Source organism: Schistocerca nitens, chromosome 11 (assembly GCF_023898315.1).
Source record: "Schistocerca nitens isolate TAMUIC-IGC-003100 chromosome 11, iqSchNite1.1, whole genome shotgun sequence".
Lineage (NCBI taxonomy): Eukaryota > Metazoa > Arthropoda > Insecta > Orthoptera > Acrididae > Schistocerca > Schistocerca nitens.
This window is the reverse complement of record NC_064624.1, coordinates 76,242,486-76,264,638: the sequence shown is the minus strand read 5'-3', so window position 1 is coordinate 76,264,638 and position 22,153 is coordinate 76,242,486. Positions and strand designations below refer to the sequence as shown.

The window sequence follows — 22,153 nt, the reverse complement described above, 5'->3', positions numbered from 1 at the left end:
GAGCCACATTAGTGAAAGTTTAGTTTAAGAGTAAAAATGAACACTTCAAATATTCTGCAGTCTGAAAAGCTGACAGCTTACAATTATGTGTATGTTGTCTTTCACTGGTTTCACAGTTATACATATTTGAGTATTTGTATAGCATTAGAATCAGATGTACAGAGTAAGAAAGTGTCATTCAAAGTTGAACATGTGTTAAGCTGCTCAAGACTACAGTCAGCAAAGTCAGTACCATTTGTTTAAAATTAAAAATTATTCTAATATTTTGGCCATAATTGAGGATGGCTGACACAATTGGGGATGGCTGTCGTGTGGATTATAACTGGAATGACAGTATACAGCATGTGTAATGCTCGTGGCATGGGATAATGTGTAAATCTCCAATTTAAATAATACTTAATGCTTGCAGGCAATTCAGTAGCCCTAAGGTTGAAACTTCCTGTGGGTGATTAAAATTGTGTGTTGGACTAAAACTCAAAACTGGAATCTTGCATTTTGTGGCCTGGCATCAACACCATGTCAGGAAGTTTCAAAACTGTGCATACAGTATTTTAGTGTGAAATATTCATTGCAGGAACCATATGATTGATAGCCGCCATATTTATTTTTGTGATATGAATGTTGGAATTGTTCAGTAAGTTAATGATGTATATTTCTTAAAGTCATTGGCCTGTATTGCTGGCCCTCAGCTGGAACTCATCCCCAGGCATATGTGAATGCATGTGCATCTGTCATTCAGCAAGGAAGTACTTGTCTTTGTGGATGCACTGAGTCGTTTACTGCTTCTGACTAATTTTTTTGCATGTATCTGTAATGAAATAATTTCTATAAATATTTTGCATGTTTCCCACAGTCTCTTTATTATACATTGTATGTGAATTCATTACCTAATAGTGTTATAAAATGTTTCAGGGGATAGCCTCAGAAAGACTTGCACCGCACAGTCCAAGGTAAGGTTTTCATTATTCATTGAACTATTCTCTTAGAAGTACAGTTAACAGAGTGTATTAGTGCCCCACTACTGGAATGTAGGGAGGCCAGCCTGACCCAGATCAAATGTACTTTCCAGATTAAAAAAAGAAGGCTGGTAAACAGGCCAGTTTTGATGTGGAGTTTAGGCACTTTCGAACATCCCACTGGGTGAATACCAGGCTGGTATCCATATCCAACTCCAAATACATGCCACACCACTATTTAGAAAATGATCTTATACACACTCATAGGATTTGGGGGAGGAGGGTGAATAGGTGACTGAGGACTTTGATGTTTAGTCTCTTAAATTCCACAATCAACAATAACAGAAGTACTGATTCTCATTAGCTCATGGGAAAACTGTTAGTTGTATATTGAGGACTTTTTTCTTTATTGTTGTATTAATAGGCAGTCATATTACAGTAAAAGGGAATATGATCAATAATGCATATGTATTTGGATTTGATGCTCTGTGTGTGCTAGGTGAGAATGCCATAGTTTTGTGCTAGTAACTTCTTACACAAGTTAGCAGTAAAATAAAAGTGACTAAGTGACGAAATCTGAAAGCTGTGTCCTTAACTGCGTGCTATGAAAGGCCGATTTATGTAGATGGTTCACTGATGAAATGAAGTGTGTGAAGTTTTCATTGCTCCATTTTTCTGCTTCCAAGTGCTGAGCAGTATTTTTATAGAAGGTAGTTACTAAATCTTTTATTGTAACTGGTTTCTTAATCAACAAATCAGCATAATGAAAATAAACTGTAATAACTTTCATGGAAATTCCAGAGTAATTTTTAATTCCCTTATGGCGTTCAAAGATGTTGAATTGGTAGTAGATGCCTATTTATTTGAAGTACCACACCCAAATTATATCCTACATGAAAATATATAGGGTGGTGCATGAAAAATTGGCCCTGAATACTAGAATGCTCATTGTTGCCCACCAATCATATATATAATTCCGAAGCTGTTGCAGTTCTATTTTGTGTTAAATACAAAAGTTGTGTCATGGTTAAAACTATAAGCAAACATATCAGTGAGATACATCTTCAAGAAACAATTGCAATAGTGGAGGGGTATTTGTCTACTGGTTCATTTAAGGAAATGCGAGACGTTTTTGCAAAGAAGTTTCTTGACCTTTCCATACAGACAGAGAGCAGTCTAACAGGATTTGGTGACAAAATGGTGTACTACAGAGTCAGTTGTGAACAAGAAAAAGACGCAGGCCCCACCTGTTGGTGCACCTACTGTGATCATGGTGATCAGAGTACAGTTGATCCAGAATCCAAAGAAATCAACACACAACAAGTGAATGTTTGTGCAGGTCTTGTCAACATGTTTTACACCATATAGGGATGAAAACCTACAAAATGTCAAGTTGGGGAAGATATGATAAAAAATATGAATTACCATATATGGCTATGTCAGACTGTTGAGAGTGGAATGTTGGATCTGTTGCTATATTCATGAGTGATGAATCCTGCTCTCATCTAACGGGACATTCGATTCCCAGAACACCAGATACTAGTCAGATACAGTCTCAGTTGGATAAATGTGAAACCCTTTCATAATGAAAAAACCTGTGTGTGGTGTGCCCTGTCAGCAAGTTGGGTTGTCGATCCCATATTTTTTGAAACAACAGTAAACTCTGCTGTGTATATGTGAACCTTTGAGGAATTTTATACACGGGTGAACCCTCCCCCCTGTGGATGTACACATGCTACCTTTCAACAGAATGGGGGCAACATGTCACACTCTTGTGAGGGAATCTCATGAATTCATGAGTGATTCAAGAAGAAAAGACAGTCAGTAAAAGATTTTGGCTGCTGCTTTCACCTGACTAACCACTTACGACATTTAACTGTGGGATAATGGGGGTGAGGGGAGGAGGGTCTAAAGGGAGAAGTGTACACACATAACCCAATAATGTTAGAAGACTTGAAGGACAATACTCCTGATGAAATTTTGAGAATTGTTGCGACAGAGCTGTTAAAGTATATATTTACATGTTAGCTTGCACAAAAAAGTGCATTGAATCATGAGGTCTTTTTAGCTTCTGATGTAATGTAGTGTAAAAGGCAAAATCAATTCAGTAAATATAGGCTTTTATATTAGCTTATTATTTATTTATTATCTAATTACTACATGTTCATCTAATTTTTGTTGTATCTCTCATGGTGGACAACAGTTCATGTGTCGTTAGCAAGCAGTCTGTACTCGGGTTCAGTTTTTCAATCGCCATCCTACATATTGTTTTAAGCAAATTTGTTATGACACATAAGTATCTAATTTTCCTGTATTTGTTGTAAAAGCTTCGTATCTATTATTTCATAATGTGACACATAACATGATACTTGTTACAAACTAAATCCACATTTATGTTTGTATTCTGTAATAGCATATGTTTCTTGCACACCACTGGAAATGAAAAGGTAAAGGTGATGCTTTTCATTTATGATAACTTCACAAAACTGAGTACTTCCTGAATCTTCAATACAAAATCTCACAAGAATTTATTTCCATAAGAGTTTTTCTGTTGAATGAAAGTACTTCTTGCCTATTTCTTAGTCCTTTTATTGTGTTCTGATTCAGTATCATCACTTCAGATGATTTACATCATTTACATTCTGTACCATATTTAAATACCATTTGCTGTATACTTGCAACCATGCACAAGTTCTCTTTGTCTACCTGCTCAAAGAGCAGAGTCAAAACATGATATCAAGACACACATAGGAACTCCATCCAAAACCTTATATTACCATCAAAGTAACATTGACCTTATTAACAGTATAATTTCCAGTATTTGCAGATTCACTATAATTCAGACTGGTTGAAGTCGATTCTAGTTCAGGTCACCTGGTGTCTGATAGTATGTTAGTTCTTACACTCTTGATATTCGGAATTTCTGCACAGATCTTCTCTGTACGTAATTATTTGTGAATATTTCCTAGAATTTCGTTGTGGATAAAAGTTTATGGTGCAGGGTTCTTGTGTTGTGGATAAGTTGTGCCGTTTTTTTGTAAATAAGGGTTTTTGTTACCCTTCCAGTCTCAGCAAATTGTTATCTGTCGAAGGAATATGTCATAAATTATGCCAAAGAGGTAATGAATTTAGTGGACAATGATATGAGGATGTGGAAGTGTGATGTATGGAAGTTTGTCTCAGTATAAGGAGCATGCACCGATAGCCAAAGTGGTGAAAGAGACAACTTAAGATAAGCGGGAAATCCAGGTTTGAGTCCCTGTCTGGCACTGTTGAGTAGTAGATTTATCGCAGATGTCAAGGAATGTGCAGTCAGTGAATTAAATTTTGAACTATTTCATACAGGTTTGGATCGTTAACAATGTCTATTCTTTCAGATGTGTGTGATAAATTCTACATTCACTTTTAAGTCTTCCCTCTGACTTTAACTGACAAGTTAGTATTGAAAATTTTCTCATCAGAATCAAGCCCTCAAATGAATGAACGTCATTCACTACATTGCCATAAGGTCCTTCCAATAAATTTTAAGCTGTTTACAGAAATTGTTCAGATACTTTTCCCACCAAACAAATTATAGTTGTTTACAGAATTCATGCCAGCCAGAGTGGCCGTGCGGTTCTAGGTGCTACAGTCTGGAACCAAGCGACTTCTGCGGTCGCAGGTTTGAATCCTGCCTCGGGCATGGGTGTGTGTGATGTCCTTAGGTTGGTTAGGTTTAATTAGTTCTAAGTTCTAGGTGACTGATGACCTCAGAAGTTAAGTCGCATAGTGCTCAGAGCCATTTGAACAGAATTCATATAATTTTTACCAAACCAAATGTTTCCATACAACTGATTTAGTATAACTTTTTACTCTCCATGTTGAAAACTGATTTGATACTAACAGCCTAAATACTACATTTTCAATTTACGCAGACAAGAATTCATCTTACAGAACAAGAAAATAGTTTCTCATCAGTATCATTTGCTTCACTCACATGAACTAATACATAAATATTCTGTGAATTAACTACATTCTCGTTTTTACTAATTACATCAATCACTTCAAAGTTTTCAACATAATTAACAGCATTAGTTATTCACAAACCAAATTCCACTTCACGTTCCTTTCTTTTAACTACATTTGTGGTTGTAGTAGCAACATGCTCAGTGCGAACTTAATTTTTTATCTTTTACTGTCAGTGTTAACTTAATTTTTTTATTCTAGACTGCAAAGTTTTATTTTAAAATTTTCACTCATCCCACTATCATTCACTGTTTTCAAGTTTCATGAATCAGTTTCAAAACTTATGTCTGATTTAGTAAGTTCTTGCTGAAAATTGTTCACTGGTCTTGCATAAATTTCAGGTAATTGTTCAGCAGGGCTTGTTAACTTTTTTGTTATTTTTGACAATGTTGTTTTCCAACACCGAGAGTGTTTATTAGCTGTCATAGTTGATTCATTTATGGCTTTACTTGGTCAGAATTAGTCCAAACATCTTAAAGATTACTTTGATTGTATTTTTGATAATTTTCAGCTGATGGAAAGTAAGTAAAAATAAATGGAAGAATTGCACTAGGAAAAGTTTTTTAACTTTAACTTCATGTGTCCCAGTTCATTGTTGCTGGTATTACTGTTAAGTTTCCAGTCTTTCGTAATTACGTATGTTGTTCAATAACAAATTTCATTGAACTCTTTTGCTGCTATTCCTGCAACGTTTTCATTCATTCTACCCTGGCTGACTCCTACAAGATGCAATCATACTTTTCTCTTATCAACTCTGTTTTTAACGTTTTACCAGTGTTATTTAAAACAACTAACATCACAAGATTCTTTTTTGTTTGCAATATGATATGTCACACCTGAACAATAAGAGGTAATGAAAAGTAATGTCTATAAAATTTGAAACTCACATCATTTAAATGATTATGTTGTACTTAATTCTTGTTCATCATCCATTCTATGTTGATATTGTTGGCACAATTTTAACCTAAAATCTATTGTATTTATGCATGCAAAATTGTTTGACAGTTTTACAACTGTTTATATACGTCATTACATGTAACTCTGCAATCTTTGTCTTAAACTTCTCACCTTTTATTAACATTTTCATTATAGTTGTTCGCACAGTGCAACCAAGCATCATATGGTCACCCTTCCAAACTTACAGGTGTATTCCTGACACAATAATACCGTCTAGTGCCAAGAACATGACTTTATAGGTATTACATTATATAGTTACTCCAGTGGTTTCAACATTAACATTGTAACAAAGGATTTTAACTTACAACTAATTTTAATTTACCATTTAAAATTGTTTCAGTAATCAATATTATTAACAATAATTGGTTTTATTGTTGTTACTGTTGCAACCACTTACACAGTAACTAAACATGTGTGGAAATATTGAATTAACAGTATTTAAGTGTATTTTTCCACCTTTTTATATCAGAATGTACAGAAATATCATGTAAATAATATCCAAGTTAAAAATATGGTTGTAAAAATGTTATTACTTGACAAATTTCTTCTCCAATCAGTTATTGTATGTGTCGCCATGCCTCCTATCACATGATTGGTTACCTAAAGAATTTAGGACATCATCTACTTCACTTTTCAACCTATATTTGTTCATTAAAGTTACCACTTTTCTTTGTTTAGTGCCAATTTCCACTTTTTTACCATACAGAAATTCTCTCTAGATCATTATGTAATTGGAATTGATCGTCTAATGATTTTACTAGACGGTAAATTACAGCGTCATCTGCAAACAATCTAAGGGGGCTGCTCAGATTATCACCTAGATCATTTACGTAAATCAGGAACAGCTGAGGGCCTATGACACTACCTTGCAGAACGCTAAATATCACTTCTGTTCTACTTGATGGTTTACCATCTGTCACTTCGAACTGTGACCTCTGTGAGAGGAAATCACAAATCCAATCACTCAACTGAGAAGATATGCACGTAACTTGATTAATAGTCGCCTGTGAGGAATGGCATCAAAAGCCTTCTGGAAATCTAGGAATATGCAATCAATCAGAGATCCCTTGTTGACAGCACTCGTTACTTCATGGGAATAAAGAACTAGCTGTGTTGCACAAGAATGATATTTTATGAATCTGTGTTGGTTATGTATCAATAAGTCATTTTCTTCAAGACGATTCATAATGTTTGAGTACAGTATATTCTCCAGAACCCTACTGCAAATTGAGCTCAGTGATATGGGTCTGTAACTCAGTGGGTTACTCCTATTTCCTTTCTTGAATATTGGTGTGACCTGTGCTACTTTCCAGTCTTTAAGAACAGCCCTTTTGTCTAGTGAGTGGTTTTATATGATTGCTAAGAAAGGCACTATTGTGTCTGCATAGTCTGAAAGGAACCTGACTGGTATACCATCTGGACCGGAAGGCTTGCCTTTAAGTGATTTGAGTTGTTTCGCAACACCTAAGATACCTTCTTTTATGTCACTCATACTAACAGCTGTTCTGGTTTCAAATTCTGGAATATTTACTTTGTCTTCTTTTGTGAAGAAATTACAAAAAACTGTATTTAGTAACTCTTCTTTAGTGGCAGCATCATTCATAACCTCTCCTTCGCTATTGTGCAATGATAGTATTGACTGTTTTTTTGCCACTGGTGTACTTTACATACAACCAGAATCTCGTTGGGTTTTCTACCATATTTTGAGACAATGTTTCATTGTGGAAACCATTAAAAGCATCTCACATTGACATCCACACTAAATTTCGAGCTTCCATGAAACTTAGCCAGTTGGGGATTTTGCGTTCTTCTGAATTTGGCATGTTTTTTTCATTGCTTCTGCATCAGTGTTCTGGTATGTTTTGTGTACCATGGTGGATCAGTCCCATCTCTTACTAACTTATGCGGTATGAATCTGTCTATTGCTGTCAATACTGTATCTTTGAATTCGAGCCATATCTGGTCTAAACTTACATAATTAGCTTGGAAGGAATGGAGACTCTCTCTTAAGAAGGCATCAAGCAGAATTTTTATCTGCTGTTTTAAATAGATATATTTTGCATTTATTTTTAATGGTTTTGGTTGATATGGTTTTGAACCGTGCTACAATGACCTCGTGGTCACTGATCCTTGTAACTCTCCTTCCCCTCTCTCAGTGTTACGATTTATATCGACCTGGCTATCCACCTGGTTTCCTATATTGGTTGCAATTTTGTTCCTTTTGCATGTTCTTTCATCCTTTTTGGTGTTTCGATCACCACTTGGTCAGACCTCAACTTCAAAATTTCCTGTTTTTTAGTGTGAGCCATTTGGGGAAGAACTCCCTCCTTAGCATATACTGTATTGATTCCTCACCCCCTTCCTTCTCCTCTCCCTTTTCTGCTGTAGCCCCCTTCCACACTACTATGTCACCAGCACGTGTAGCCAGTCTGTTATGTACCCATGTGGCTGAGTTCCCTGACTACACAAGGATCACACTACTGATACCTTAGCTGTTCCCTCCCCATGAATGCCAAGGAATGGTTGCTTATCTTCTTGGAGCATTGGAACTCATGGCTACGGCTGCCATGTCAGACAGCCCTTGCTGTGGCTGGGTAGTGCCCATGGGGAGAGCCACTGGTTGGAGTGGGTGATATCAGGGTGGATGTTTCACGCATGAACCATATCAAGCTGCAAAAATCTTTCTGTTCTGAAATGGCTGTCTCTTTGAATGTTGAAGGATCATTGAATGCTGCTTCTTATGACCCGGCTACCTTCCCTGGCTACACCATGGGAGAAGGGCTAGGCTCACCTGTGTGTGTCGACAGTGCTGACTGCCACGCCCCTTGTTTGATTGCCTGGCTTAAAAGAGAGTAAAGAAGACCAAAGAATACAAGTCCCTAGATCACCTGTTGTATGCTGAGGGTTGCCAAAACTATGAGAGATTCCATCCATTGAAACTATCTTCAACTTTTGCCTATGTAACTTCATTTCCTCCTCCTGCCTCTTCTTCACCTCCACTCCATTCTCCTCTTTCCTCCCCCTCCTGCAGTTCTCATGACCTCCATGACCTCCCATCCGGGAGCTGCTCCCCCTCCCTGGCCAAAAAAGTGCCCCTCTCCTTTGGCACCTGTTGATGATCAAACTCCCTCCTGGGATCCCTCTCCCCAGTGTCTCTCAGGCTAGTAGACTCCTACCAGCACTCAGCCACGAGACTCACCATCTGTGCACCCCGAGGTCACCCACTATCCTTCAGTTCCAGATCTCGCAGATGCCTGTATCCCTCTGTGCCCTGCACTCCTCCACCTCTGAAAGAGAAGAATAAAAATAAATATAAATCCCAAGACAAGGCCGCCCCCCCCCCCCCCCGATGCTCCTGGCGGTGCCCTCTCCCCCCTCGCAACCTGAGTCTGATATCTTATTTATGGATGTCACCATATCCTTCTCAGTGTCGACTACTGACGGAGTGACATAACCCGCTCTCGGCTTCTTTGTGTCTAACCTGGGCTCTCGCCACATGATCATCCAGTGGAATTCAAACGGATACTACGGTCACCTACTGGAAAAGCAACATCTTGTCACTTCCTATTCTGCGTTCTGTCTTGTAATTCAAGAAATGCATTTTCATGACGACAATTATCCAACATTTTTGGTTATCAGGCATTCTGTCAGAACCGTGCTGGCTCCAGTGTAGCTTCTAGTAGCGTCTGCACTTTAGTTCACTCCAATATCATACCCCCTAAATTGCAACATGGAAGCAGTAGTGGTTAGAGCGCTAACGACTCCAGCAATCACCATTTGCAATGTGTATCTCCCTCCAGGTAGGCCAATTCCTTAAGTTGCACTGTCTACCTTAATCCAGCAACTCCCACCACTGTTACTCCTCCTTGGGACTTAAATGCCCACCACCCACTGTGAGGGAGTATCACTTCAACAGGTAGGAGCTTCCTAATTGATCAACTTATTATGTAACTTGATTTCTCTCTCCTCAGTAATGATTCCCTACCCACTTCAGTGCCACTCGTGAACGTTTTCTGCTATCAGTCTCACCATCTCCTCCCGTGCCCTCATTGCTTTCCTACATTGGTCATCCCATAATGACCTTTGTGACAGTGACCATTTTACAGTGATTCTATTGTTCCCCTGCTGCCGCCAGGCATACAGGCCTCCATGTTGGGTATTCTGCAGTGCCAGTTGGACTTCAGATACATCTGCTGTGCACTATGACACCTCCCTCTCAAATTCCATTGATGTAGTCATGCAAGGTGTGTCTGCCACTATTCTTCAAGCTGCTGGCACTGGTGTTCCCCTATCCACAGGTCCCCCTCATCATCTACCAGTACCATGGTGAACCAAGAATGTCACAGTCACTGTCCAGGACCACCAATGGTCGCTGCAGAGATTAAAGTTACACCCTCTTCATTGCAGGTTTGGTCCAAGATCCCTTGCCTTCTGAGCCACCAGCGATGGTCACCTGTCCAGAGGTTAACCTTCAAGGTGCTCGTGCACTGACACATTGGTCCTTGCAGAACATATCGCGACACACTTCGTGACGGCATCAGTGTCCTCTTCCTGTCCTCCTACCTTTCTCCAGCAGAAACGCAGAGTTGAATAGACCTCCCCCCCCACCCACTGTTTCATCCCACACCATGCTGAGCCCTGTAATGAACCCTCCATGGTATGGGAATTCTTACAGGCTCTTACCTCTTCACGAGACACAGGCCCTGGCTCGGATTCCATCCACAACCAGATGATCCAACACTTTGACATTCCCCAGAGGCAACATCTCCTCATGGTCTTCACTCACATTTGGCTCATGGGTGCTTTTCTGTCACAATGGCAAGATGGTATAGTTATCCCTGTCCTTATGACCAGGAAGAACTCAACACCTCTCGACAGATACCGCCAAATCAGCCTGACGAATGTACTTTGTAAACTGCTCGAGAGGATGGTCACCTTCAGATTATATTGGGTACTCGAATCTCAGGGCCTTTTGTCCCCGATTCAGTGTGGCTTCCATACAGGACAATCTCCAACTGACCATTTACTCAATTGGAAACAGCCATCTGACAGGATTTACCCACCGCCAGCATCTTATTGCGGTCTTCTTTGACCTACATAAGGCATATGACATGGCTTGGCGCCATCACATTTTAGTTGCCGTCCATGACATGGGCTTCTGTGGTTCTCTTCCAGTTTTTATCCATGACTTGTTATTTCACCAGCCATTCCATGTTGGAATTTGGCACTACACTCAGCACCCCTTAGATTCAGGAGAACTGTATCGTACAGGGTTCTGTGCTCAGCATCATGCTCTTCCTCATTGCCATCAATGGTGTTGTGACCTCTGTGAGGCCTCTGGTTACCCCGGCGTTGTACGTCGACAATTTTTGCATCTGGTGCAGCTCCCACTCGCTAGTATCTGCTGAGTGCTGGCTTCAAGACACCATCCTATGGACCTCTTTATGGGCCATATCTCATGGTTTCCAGTTTTCTCCTTCGAAAACGTGGTTTATGTATTTTTGTCATCAGCCTACAGTACACCCCTATGCAGAACTTTATTTAGGCAACCACCAACCTCAATGTTGTAGCACAGCCCCACATTCACCACCCAAAGACTACGTGTATGTGGAAGCTTAATGCTCTGTCTCCTTGCCCTGACATTTTGGGATGCAGACCATTGCATTCTTCTCCATCTTTACTGTGCTTTGGTCTTGTCCAGACTAGATTATGGTATTTAGGTTTATGGCTCAGCAGATCCTTCCACTTTGAAACTGCTTGAGCCAGTCCTTCATTGTGGTGTACATCTGGCTATTGGTGCCTTTCACACTAGTCACATTGATAGTCTGCTCACAGAAGTGGAGATTCCCCCTCTACACATAGAACACAGCCAACTCCTTGTTTCTTATGCAATCACCGTTCACCAATTCCTTGACCATCCTGTGTACCCTGTGCTCTTTGCCAGTGAGGGATTCTCCCTCCTAACTACCACTCACAGATGGGATTGACAATTGGCAAGCATCTCACTTCCCTCTGTTGAGATCTCCATCTCCACTCATTGGACTGCACCCTGCATCTTTCCTTCCATAACCTCCCCCCCTCCCCCCCCCTTTGAAGGTGCCTAGACCATGGATTAGGACCACTCTATTCCAGGGTCCTAAGATCTCTGTTGCTCCTATGGTTTTCCATTGTCATGGTATGTGCCATCCTCGCAGTGTTCCAGGGTGCCACCATCTTTTACATTGATGGTTCTAAGACAGGCGATAATGTGGAATAAACTTTCACATCTACTACTGGCTTTGAACACCATTTATTGTCGGGGTCGTGTAGTGTGTTCACAGCAGAACTTCTAGCCATTCACAAGGCCCTCGTGTTTGTTTTGATTTTTTTTCATATTCAATGAGCAACTTGCAGGCTATCGACTAATGCTCCTCTCATCACCCTTTGGTCTCTGCTATATAACCTTCTCTCTGCCTTTGGGCTTGCCACCTGTTCAGTTGTCTTTCTCTGGGTCCCACATCATGTAGGCGTCCCAGGGAATGAACTGGCTCACCATTTGGCTTATTCTCCATTTCCTTTCATGATTCCAGCTGCGGATATGCAGATCTACATCAAATATCTCTTTTCCCAAAAGTGAAATGCCATATGGAGCGCCACTGCTCACAGTAATAAACTCAGCACAATCAAGGAGTATACTACAGTTTTTGTGCTCTTCCTTGCCCCTCTTGGAAGGAGTCCACTGTATTATTCCATTGACACATTAGTCATACCTGGCTCACCCCCTTTCTTCTCCTACATAACATCCCACTCCTACAACATTGTTATTGGGCCAGACTGATGGTATCCCACATATTGGTGGAATCCCCCTTCTTTTGGCCCTTTGTGCTATGTATATTCTTCCTGATTCCTTAAACTGGTTGAACTGGTCCTCGTTTCCTTCCATGAAAGTGGTCTTTATTTCCAGAGGGCAGGTTGTTGTGGTTGGGATTTCCTTTCCAGTGTTCCTTGTCTGTGGCCCCATAACCTCCCCCTTTTTTTCCAGTTTTTAGATTCGGTCTCACCTTTCATGCCTTTTTCTGTGTGTGTTTAATTTTCATTATTTTGTAGTTTGACTCCTCTGACTGGATCCCTCCACTTTTAGCAGGCCCTGACTAACTTCAGATTCGCAGAACTCATGACCTCGCCATTTGGTCCCATAACCCATCTCAGGTAATCAGTCAATTGATCAATCACTGTTCACCTTCAACTTGGTGCTGTGAGACTGCCCGCCACTGGGGTTTAGCACCCCTCAACTGTTTCACTCTGTCCAATGCAGTGACTAGTCAACCAGCCAGCCCAGCCTGGCTGATTCCAGACACACTGTGTGGAGGTTTGTTGATCTAGAATTGGATTTTCACCCTGCAGTGGAGTGTGCACTAATATGAAACTTCCTGGCAGGTTAAAACTGTGTGTATGACTGAGACTCAAACATGGAACCATGCCTTTTGTGGATAAGCTCTCTACCAACTGAGTTACCCAAGCATAACTCATTACCTGTTCTCACAGCTTCTATTGTGTCAATACCTTATCTCCTACCTTTCAGTCTCTTCTTCCAAGAGTGCTGCTGCCGCAAGTTCAGCAGGAGACCTTCCGTGAAGTTTGAGAGTTTGAAGATGAGGTACTGACAGAATCAAAGCTGTGTGGATGGGTCATGAGTCAAGCTTTGGTAGCTCAGTCAGTAGAGCAATTGCCAGCAAAAGGCAAAGGTCCTGTGTTTGAGGCTTGGTTTAGCACACAATTTTAATCTGCCAGGAAGTTTCAGGTTTGTTGTTGGGATAGAATAGTTTGCATGCCTGTCACTGCAGCCTGACCATCCTACCCTGGTTTGTTGTTGTGTCGTGATTTTGTACATATACGACAATGTGGCCAACAATGATGTGTGATGAGTGTTTGGTGTGGTTTACATTTACATCTGTTTAAATGTATCCCTTCTTTGTTAACACGATGGTATCACAAAGACGTGCCTTTTAGGGGAGTTCGTGGACTATTTGAATCCATTTATCTTCAACCAAGGATACTAGGGGTTGATGGATTTGTGATTGGTACATTATTTTGGATATATACATGCAAACACCCATCTATCTGATTGCATTGTGTATGAGTAAGATTGATCGTAGATCGTTAGTGTTAGCACAAAATAGTGTAGTTTGGACACTAACAAGCAATCATTGGGCATTGTTATGCGACTGTTGGTTTGGTTAACATTGAGTTAAAGCCTGCAAGGAGAACATTACAATGCAAGGAGCTGGAGGGCTAGCGGAGACTGTGGGAGTAGGTGCCTTGGTTATGGGGCAAGGTGACTCTTTGTGTCATTCCTCTGCTCTCTGTCTAACTTTTCTGCTGCTGCTGCTGCTGCTGTGGGTTATAGTCAACATAAACTTTCAGTCGTAAGCATATAAAGAAGATTTTATTGCTTTACTTTGAACCTGCTCAAGTAGAGATGTAGGTCAGGGAGTGTGGTGGAAGTTGAACATAAGAAAGGAAAAGCTCAGATCACTAGTTTTGTTTTAGTAGTGTACTATCTGTGTGAACTCTTGGCTGCATGTCACTAAGGTGTTCATGTGTGACCCCTGTGCTACCTCGTGGCTTACTCACGGATTTGAAATTATGAATTCAGTTCTCATTGTACAGAGAATCCAGAATTTTGGTAGGTTGCAGAGGGGGCATATCTGAAAAATTCTCAGTTTGGTTCATGCTCTCTAAAACCAACTTCCCACTCAGCAGTATAGGCAAGTAGACCTTGTTCAGCCCTATAAGGAAAAGAAGCCTGCTGGGCTGAAGGCTGCTTGGAAGGTTATAGTGTTACATCAAAGCTATTTGCCACAAATAGCCCTGGCTCCAATGCTACTGCATTGGACATAGCCTCAGCAGTGCTGCCTACCACCTCTGAGTGCACTCAGCTGATCAACACCTTCAACACTGGAAAAGACAATCCTGAGAGAGCCTGTGATTCAGCAAGTGCACTGGAAAATAAAATTATCAGTTTTAATGAAAAAAAAATGGTATTTCTAATTAGCTTCCGTGTATTTGTAGTTTGCTGCTGCACAGGCAGGGAGTGTGTCATGCTGTTGTGGTGTGTTCCAGTAACCAGGTGGTACCGCAAAGCAGTCGCATCAAGCACTTGCTGCAGAAACTCCTGGATGACGCCCAACAATACTTCAATACTGGATTATATGCAGAGGAATGCCGTGATGAAAGCAGAAGTCTATTTGTGTCTGTTGGCTGCTACATACACCACTCATCTTGAGACTTTGGCAGCTTATTAATATCTTATCAGACGTGTTTCCAAACATAAAACAGCCTCAAAAAGCCAGCTTCAAAAGTCAAAATTAAATTAATGCATTGTGTACAGACGAGCCGTTTTCACTAAAGAACTACAGGAGATTGTTGTGCCAGTGTTGTCATAATCATTAAGTTCAATCTATTTGTATGTTTTTGGAATAGTGCAGCAGGTGCATCCCAATGTGAAATAAATATGGAAAGGCAAGTTGTTCAAGTGTTCATGGAGGACCCTAATGTTAACAAAGTATTTCTAAAAGAGCTGAAAAGAAAGCTCAATGTCGAGGGTAATCCACAGGGGTAGCTGCGACTCTTAGGAATTCCAATAGCAACCTTAGGCTTTGGTTTGTTCCTTCATATACCTGTCCTACCTCCTTCACACATGTTTAGGCATCTGTTAAATATTTGCTGATCCCAGACTGACACCACTTTATTTTCCACCCACCAAACATCACGAAACTAATGTGGGAAAACAGTAGTGCTGGTAATATTGTTGTAACTAACAGTGTTGGAGGGGAAATTTTTTTAAATACATTACATGAAGCTCTCAGAAACTGAACAAGACTCCAGTCAACCCTAGTACAATATGTCTTAAAAGTACCATGCACTGTTTGTAAGCAACATGTCCCAAACTCCATAAGCATGGGATCCTCTGGACTACCTTCAACTTTGAGCTTGCTTTTCAGCACTCCTAGGAATGCCTTGTTTACATTAGGGTCATCCCTGGACACTTCAACAACTTGAATTTTCAGATTCACCTCAAAGTGGTATGCACATACTTCAAATCCTTCAACTAAATCTTTTGCAGCACGTTTTCTCACAAGCACAGTCAAAAAGAGAGAGTAAATAAAATTATGATAATATTAATGACAAATAAAGATGTGTTGTAGCGAATGTCTGTACCAAAATACAAGCCTGAACAATAAGCACATAAATAGGTTACCAACAAAAAAGAAGGAAAAATATCAACTCATTTTCTTGTAGTTAACCCTATTAAATCAATGGTATAAGTAAAAACTACATAACATAGGATCACACCATAAGTAATAGTCATCTCAGGTGAGCAACCCTAGTATACAACATGAGATTTCGGATAGCTATTCATATTGCAGTAGTGCCTGTTGTTACCTAGATTGATATACCAGGGTGTATGCGACCCAGGACCACCAAAAGATCTGGGAAGAACCCGGGAATTTTTTAGAATTCTGGAAATTTTTATTATTTTAGTCTCCAGTTAATTTTTTGTAATTTTGTCTGGTCAGAACCGATACTCTGACAATGGATATTACTGTACCCCACTACTGCAGAATAATACTGCAGCAATAAAACATGAACGAAAGAAAATAAAACTGAAGATGCAGAAGAAATGCGCCATATACAGCAAAAAAACACAGTGCTCGTACAAGTGTCTGCCAACAGCAAAATGTTTCAAAGGCTTTAGGAAGACTATGCAATGCTTCATAACATCAAATTGCCTCCAGTGAGTACGACGTCACAACTGTTTTCATTAGATTCATTTTAGCAGTTATGAGTGGGCTCATGCGCATGCACAGTTTAGTCATGTATGAGTAGTACCTTCTCCCGCTTCTGACTATGTAAATGGTGCTGTTGGCTTTGTAAGCAATCATGGCAAGCAGGTACATGCTACTGGGAAAATTTTTTGTGGCATGCCCAAGCTGCCAGATTCACACATGCGCAGAAGGCCCGGATGTTTTAGCTTGGGGGGGGGGGGGGGGCAGACCGTGGTATCTGACCCAGACAGTGATTTCGGGGAGGTGGGGGTGGCAAATTCATATTCTTGAGGGGGGAAAAAAAAACATTGTTTCACAGAGCTCCTAGCATCCAGCACACGTGGACCTATCGATTATTCATATGATTTTGAAACGCATACCTGTTGATTTCTAACTGAATCCTAAGTTTATTTTTGAATTTGTGCATTGTGTATGTGATGTGTCTGTCAGGGGAATCCTCATCACATCTAGAAATAGACTTTCCCGCAGACAAAAGGGGACAGGGCTATACGAGCTGAGGGGAGTAAAGTTGAATGGATGAATGCCAATCGCTATCTGATTATGTGGTTGCTTGGGTTTGCGAATGATCATCATTATCATTACTAGCAAAGTCCACAGATTCAAAGTACCAGAGTGAAAATAAACGACTAACAGGAATAACAGGTAAGAAAGATTGCGTATTATCTTCTCGCTGTATCCAAGAAAATTAAATTTTCGCAGAAAATTTTTGACCAGCTCGCTACACTAGTAAGTCCCCGGTCAGCAGGCGCTTAAGTTCTGTTCTGTAAGTAGCATGGAAAACGTGTTGTATGAACATGTAACAACGCCTAATCAGAAAATAATCGCAGGATGACTAAATTGGTGATTGTGGCAGGGTTAGTGAAGTTAACTGGCGAATAAATTTTGACAATGGCAGGCATAGTTACATAATTAGTGATGAAAAGATTGTCTGTTAGAATGAGGAAGGAGAAGAAACAGGAACATCACATAATTTGTGGAAGAATATGGCGATTCCAAATTTATATAAAAATTTCGTACGACTACTTTCTGATCTCGTGCTTGAGAAACTAGCATATGAATGAAATGTGAAACTATTTCCTAGTATAAAGCTTTTTGCATGTAGGCCCAATAGGCATTGATATTGGTACTTTGTGAATTATATTCTGTCGTGTTATAAAAATGACCATTTCGTTTATTTGGTGTGTGTTACAATTGCTGCAACATTAGGAAAGCTTATTTTGTTTTATCTAGCAGACAGAGGGAAATAGACGTAATCAGATCGAGGAACCACACCAGTCTTGTGTACTATTTGTATTAACAGCTTTATCAGTATTAGACAGCGACATTTCGATTTTTTCATGTAGCAAAACTTTTGATGAACTTTGATGAGGTAACAGATCCTTTGGCAGAAAGGAAAGGAGGCCATGTAAAGCTGTAGCAAGATTAGAGAGAAAAAACGCTAGGAGCTATGGGTTGAAGTAATGTGTACTGTCTTGCTTGTCTTTACTGCTTTCCCCCCTGCGGGTCCGGGGGTAAGAATAGGTCTGCGGTATTCCTGCCTGTCGTAAGAGGCGACTAAAAGGAGTCTCAAACGTTTCGGCCTTATTTGATGGTCCCCTGTCGGGTTTGACCTCCATATCTCAAAATTTTTCCAAAGAGCGAGCCGATTGGGGAAGGGCGCCTTACTTGGTGCATTGTGTCCATCTTGTGTTGAGAACTTTCGCCAGCTTATTCGTCATTGCGTTGCAGTGCTGCCCGCTCTACATCTCTTGGGCATGGATACGCTCCTGCATGCACTTTATGCCAAGCAATGTGCAGGGCCATGTCACCTAACATCCAGCACGGTAGCCAGTCCGTTGTGGTGGGGCCGCCATGTATCCTGTTGTTGTAGCCCCCTGACAACACAGGGATCGCTCTACTGATGCCTGCGCCGTTAACTCCCCACGTATGCCAAGGAGTAGATGCCTATCCTCCCAGGGTATCGGGACTCCCGGCAACGGCCATCCTGCCAGGTGGCCTTTGCTGTGGCTGGGTGGCGCCCGTGGGGAGGGCCCTTGGTCAGAGTAGGTGGCATCAGGGCGGATGACCCGCAATGAAGCGTGGTACATCGCCGCCAGCAGTCTCTAAGCGTTCTCGGGCTCACTTTAACGCTCAGAAGTACGATCTGAAAACGTTCCCCTCCCTGACCTCACCATGGGAGGAACGTAAATCTCAGGATGGCAGTAGCAGTTATTCGCCCCGATTCTTAGTTTGTACAAGAGCTGATGGGGAGTCTTTTCTCTCCACAAAGCCTCAGTTCTTCGTCGAGCATTTAGAGGACAAGTTTGGGGAGGTGGAGGGCTTGTCCAAAATGCGTTCTGGATCGGTCCTGATACAAACGGCATCCTCTGCCCAGTCACGACGGTTACTTACTTGTGACAAGTTGGGGGATGTTGCTGTTACGATCACACCACATAAGAGTTTAAATATGGTCCAGGGAGTTATTTATCATAAGGACCTTCTTTTGCAGTCTGATGACGAGCTGCGCGCCAACTTAGAGCGCAGAGGTGTCCATTTCGTCCGGCACGTTCATCGGGGTCTGAAGGAACATCAGATAGCTACCGGTGCGTTCATCTTGGCCTTCGAGGGTGATACGTTACCGGATAAGGTCAAGGTGATGGTCTACCGATGTGACGTCAAGCCCTATATTCCTCCCCCGATGCGGTGCTTCAAGTGCTGGGAGTTCGGCCATATGTCTTCCCGCTGCACTTCCAGCCTCACATGTCGAGATTGCGGACGCCCATCTCATCCCGATACTCCATGTGCCCCGCCTCCCATCTGGGGCCACCTGACTTATACTGAGGCCAAAAGGAAATACGACCGATTACATCCCGTGAGAATGACATCTTCCTACGCCGCTGCTACAACACCTGTGCTCGCTCCATCAGTTTCCCGACTTCCAGCCGGATCGATGAGTGGTACAACTCCTCCTGCCCCCTTGCCAGTGGGGGCTCTACCCACCGGGTTGCTCCTGCGCCACGTACCTCAGGAGCAACACCATCCCCCCCATCAGTGACGTCCGTCCCTGCTTCTAAGCCAGAGAAGTGTCCAACTTCTTTGGATTCTCACGCTCGCAAGGGGTCCCTTGGGTCCCTCCCTTCCCATGTTTCCACCAGTGAGAAGGCTGACGACCGACAGTGGCGTAAGTGCCCACAATCAGCTGGTCGAAGGGCTTCACGATCCTCCTCAGTCCCGGAGACTGAATCGGTGAAGCCCTCCCAGCCAGTTAAACCCAAGGAGCAGCGTGAGAAATTCAACAAGAAGAGCTCAAAGCCCAAGGAACTCGCGGTGGCAGCCACCCCACCGCAACCTTCCAGCTCTGCGTCTGAGGACGAGGTGGAGATTCTGGCGTCCGCTGAGGACCTCGCTCTCGCCGGTCCCTCAGACGCCATGGATAGCACTAGCACAGGTGCTCAATCGGAGGCAGCAGGTGACCCAGCGGCGTAATCTGCCTTCCCAGTCCCGTCATGCCTTTCACAGACATGGAAAATACCATCCTCCAGTGGAACTGCAGCGGTTTCTTCCACCATCTCGCTGAGCTCCGGCAGCTGATCAGCCTTCACCCTTTCTTCTGCATTGCTCTTCAGGAAACTTGGTTTCCAGCGATGCGAACCCCCACCCTCCGAGGCTATCGGGGTTATTCTAAGAACCGAGCGGCTTATGAAAGGGTGTCTGGTGGCGTCTGCATCCATGTCCTCAACTCTCTTCACAGCGAGTCTGTCCCTCTACAAACAGCTTTAGAGGCTGTCGCTGTTAGGGTGTGGACGCCACAGGCTATTACCGTCTGCAGTCTTTACCTTCCACCGGATGGTGATGTCGCGCAATATGAGCTGGCTGCGCTGCTAGCCCAATTGCCGCCACCTTTCTTCTTACCGGGCGACTTCAACGCCCATAACCCTCTGTGGGGTGGGTCAGTGGCAACAGGTCGAGGCGCCACCAGTGAGCATTTATTGGCACAGCACGATCATTCACTCTTAAATGATGGTTCCTTCACACACTTCAGCATGGCGCACGGCACGTACTCCGCCATCGACCTTTCGATCTGTAGCCCTCGCCTCTTACCGTCTGTCCAATGAAGTGTGCATGACGACCTGTGTGGCAGTGACCACTTTCTGATCCTTCTGTCACTGCCACAACGTCACTCCTCTGGGCGCCCCAGCCGATGGGCTATGAATAAGGCTGACTGGGACTTGTTTTCCTCCACTGCCGCTATTGAGCCTCTCTCAAGTGATGACATTGATGCGGTGGTTCAATCGGTCACCACCGGCATCGTTACTGCCGCCGAATCTGCCATTCCCCGTTCTTCTGGGTCCCCTCGGCAGAGGGCTGTGCCTTCGTGGTCGCCTGAAATCGCTGAAGCGATTAAAGATCGCCGGCAGGCGCTCCAGCGTCACAAGCGACATCCCTCCATAGACCACCTTATCGCCTTCAAACGGCTGCGTGCGCGGGACCGCCTCCTTATCCGCCAAGGCAATAAGGAGTGCTGGCAGCGATATGTGTCCATCATTGGCCTCCATGTCACACATCGCAGGTCTGGGCCAAGATGCGACGCGTCTACGGCTATCGGACCCCTGCCAGCGTCCCTGCGCTCTCACTGAATGGAGCAGTTTGTACTGACTCCGACGTCATTGCAAACCACTTAGCAGAGCATTTTGCTATGAGTTCCGCTTCTGCGAATTACCCTCAGGCCTCCCGCTCCATTAAAGAGCGGATGGAACGTCGGAGCCTTTCTTTTCGCACGAACACTTCTGAATCCGACAATGCTCCATTCAGTGAGTGGGAATTTCACAGTGCCCTTGCCGCTTGCCCTGATACCGCTCCCGGGCCCGATCGCATCCGCTGTCAGATGCTGAAACACCTTTCAGTGGACTGCATGCGTCGCCTCCTCGACCTTTACAACCGTCTCTGGGTCGAGGGTGAGTTTCCGTCGCAATGGCGGGAGAGTATTGTCATCCCCGTTTTGAAACCAGACAAGAGCCCTTTGGAGGTGGACAGCTACCGCCCCATTAGCCTCACCAACGTTCTTTGCAAGCTTCTCGAACGGTTGGTGAGCCGGCACTTGAATTGGGTACTGGAGTCTCGGGGCCTTCTGGCTCCGCCTCAGGGTGGGTTCCGTAAAGGCCGCTCTGCCGCCGACAATCTGGTGAGCCTGGAGTCGGCCATCCGTACTGCCTTTGCCCGCCGTCAGCGCCTGGTCGCTGTCTTTTTCGACATGCGGAAGGCGTACGATACGACATGGCGTCATCACATCCTTTCTACGCTTCATGGATGGTGTCTTCGGGGCCCTCTGCCGATTTTTATCCGCAATTTCCTGTCGTATCGTACCTTCCGCTTGCAAGTCGCAGCCTCATATAGTTCCTCCCACGTCCTGGGGAACGGCGTGCCGCA

At 43.0% G+C, this 22,153-nt stretch overlaps 2 protein-coding genes across 7 annotated transcripts in view; both read left to right on the top strand.

Moving 5' to 3' along the window:
- LOC126212861 (zinc finger protein 83-like) overlaps positions 1-22,153 on the top strand; it is a 1,762,073-nt gene that overhangs the window by 152,456 nt on the left and 1,587,464 nt on the right. The gene's annotated exons all lie outside the window — the stretch shown is intronic.
- Positions 1-22,153, top strand: part of LOC126212867 (zinc finger protein 726-like) — a 196,359-nt gene that overhangs the window by 151,798 nt on the left and 22,408 nt on the right. For 2 of the 3 annotated variants that reach the window (XM_049940356.1, XM_049940355.1), the window contains one exon: positions 913-950. In XM_049940356.1, coding sequence (XP_049796313.1) covers positions 913-950 — 38 coding nt within the window. Of the gene's footprint in view, positions 1-912; positions 951-15,020; positions 15,980-22,153 lie in introns of those variants that run through there. The other variant, XM_049940357.1, reaches the window with a different exon arrangement.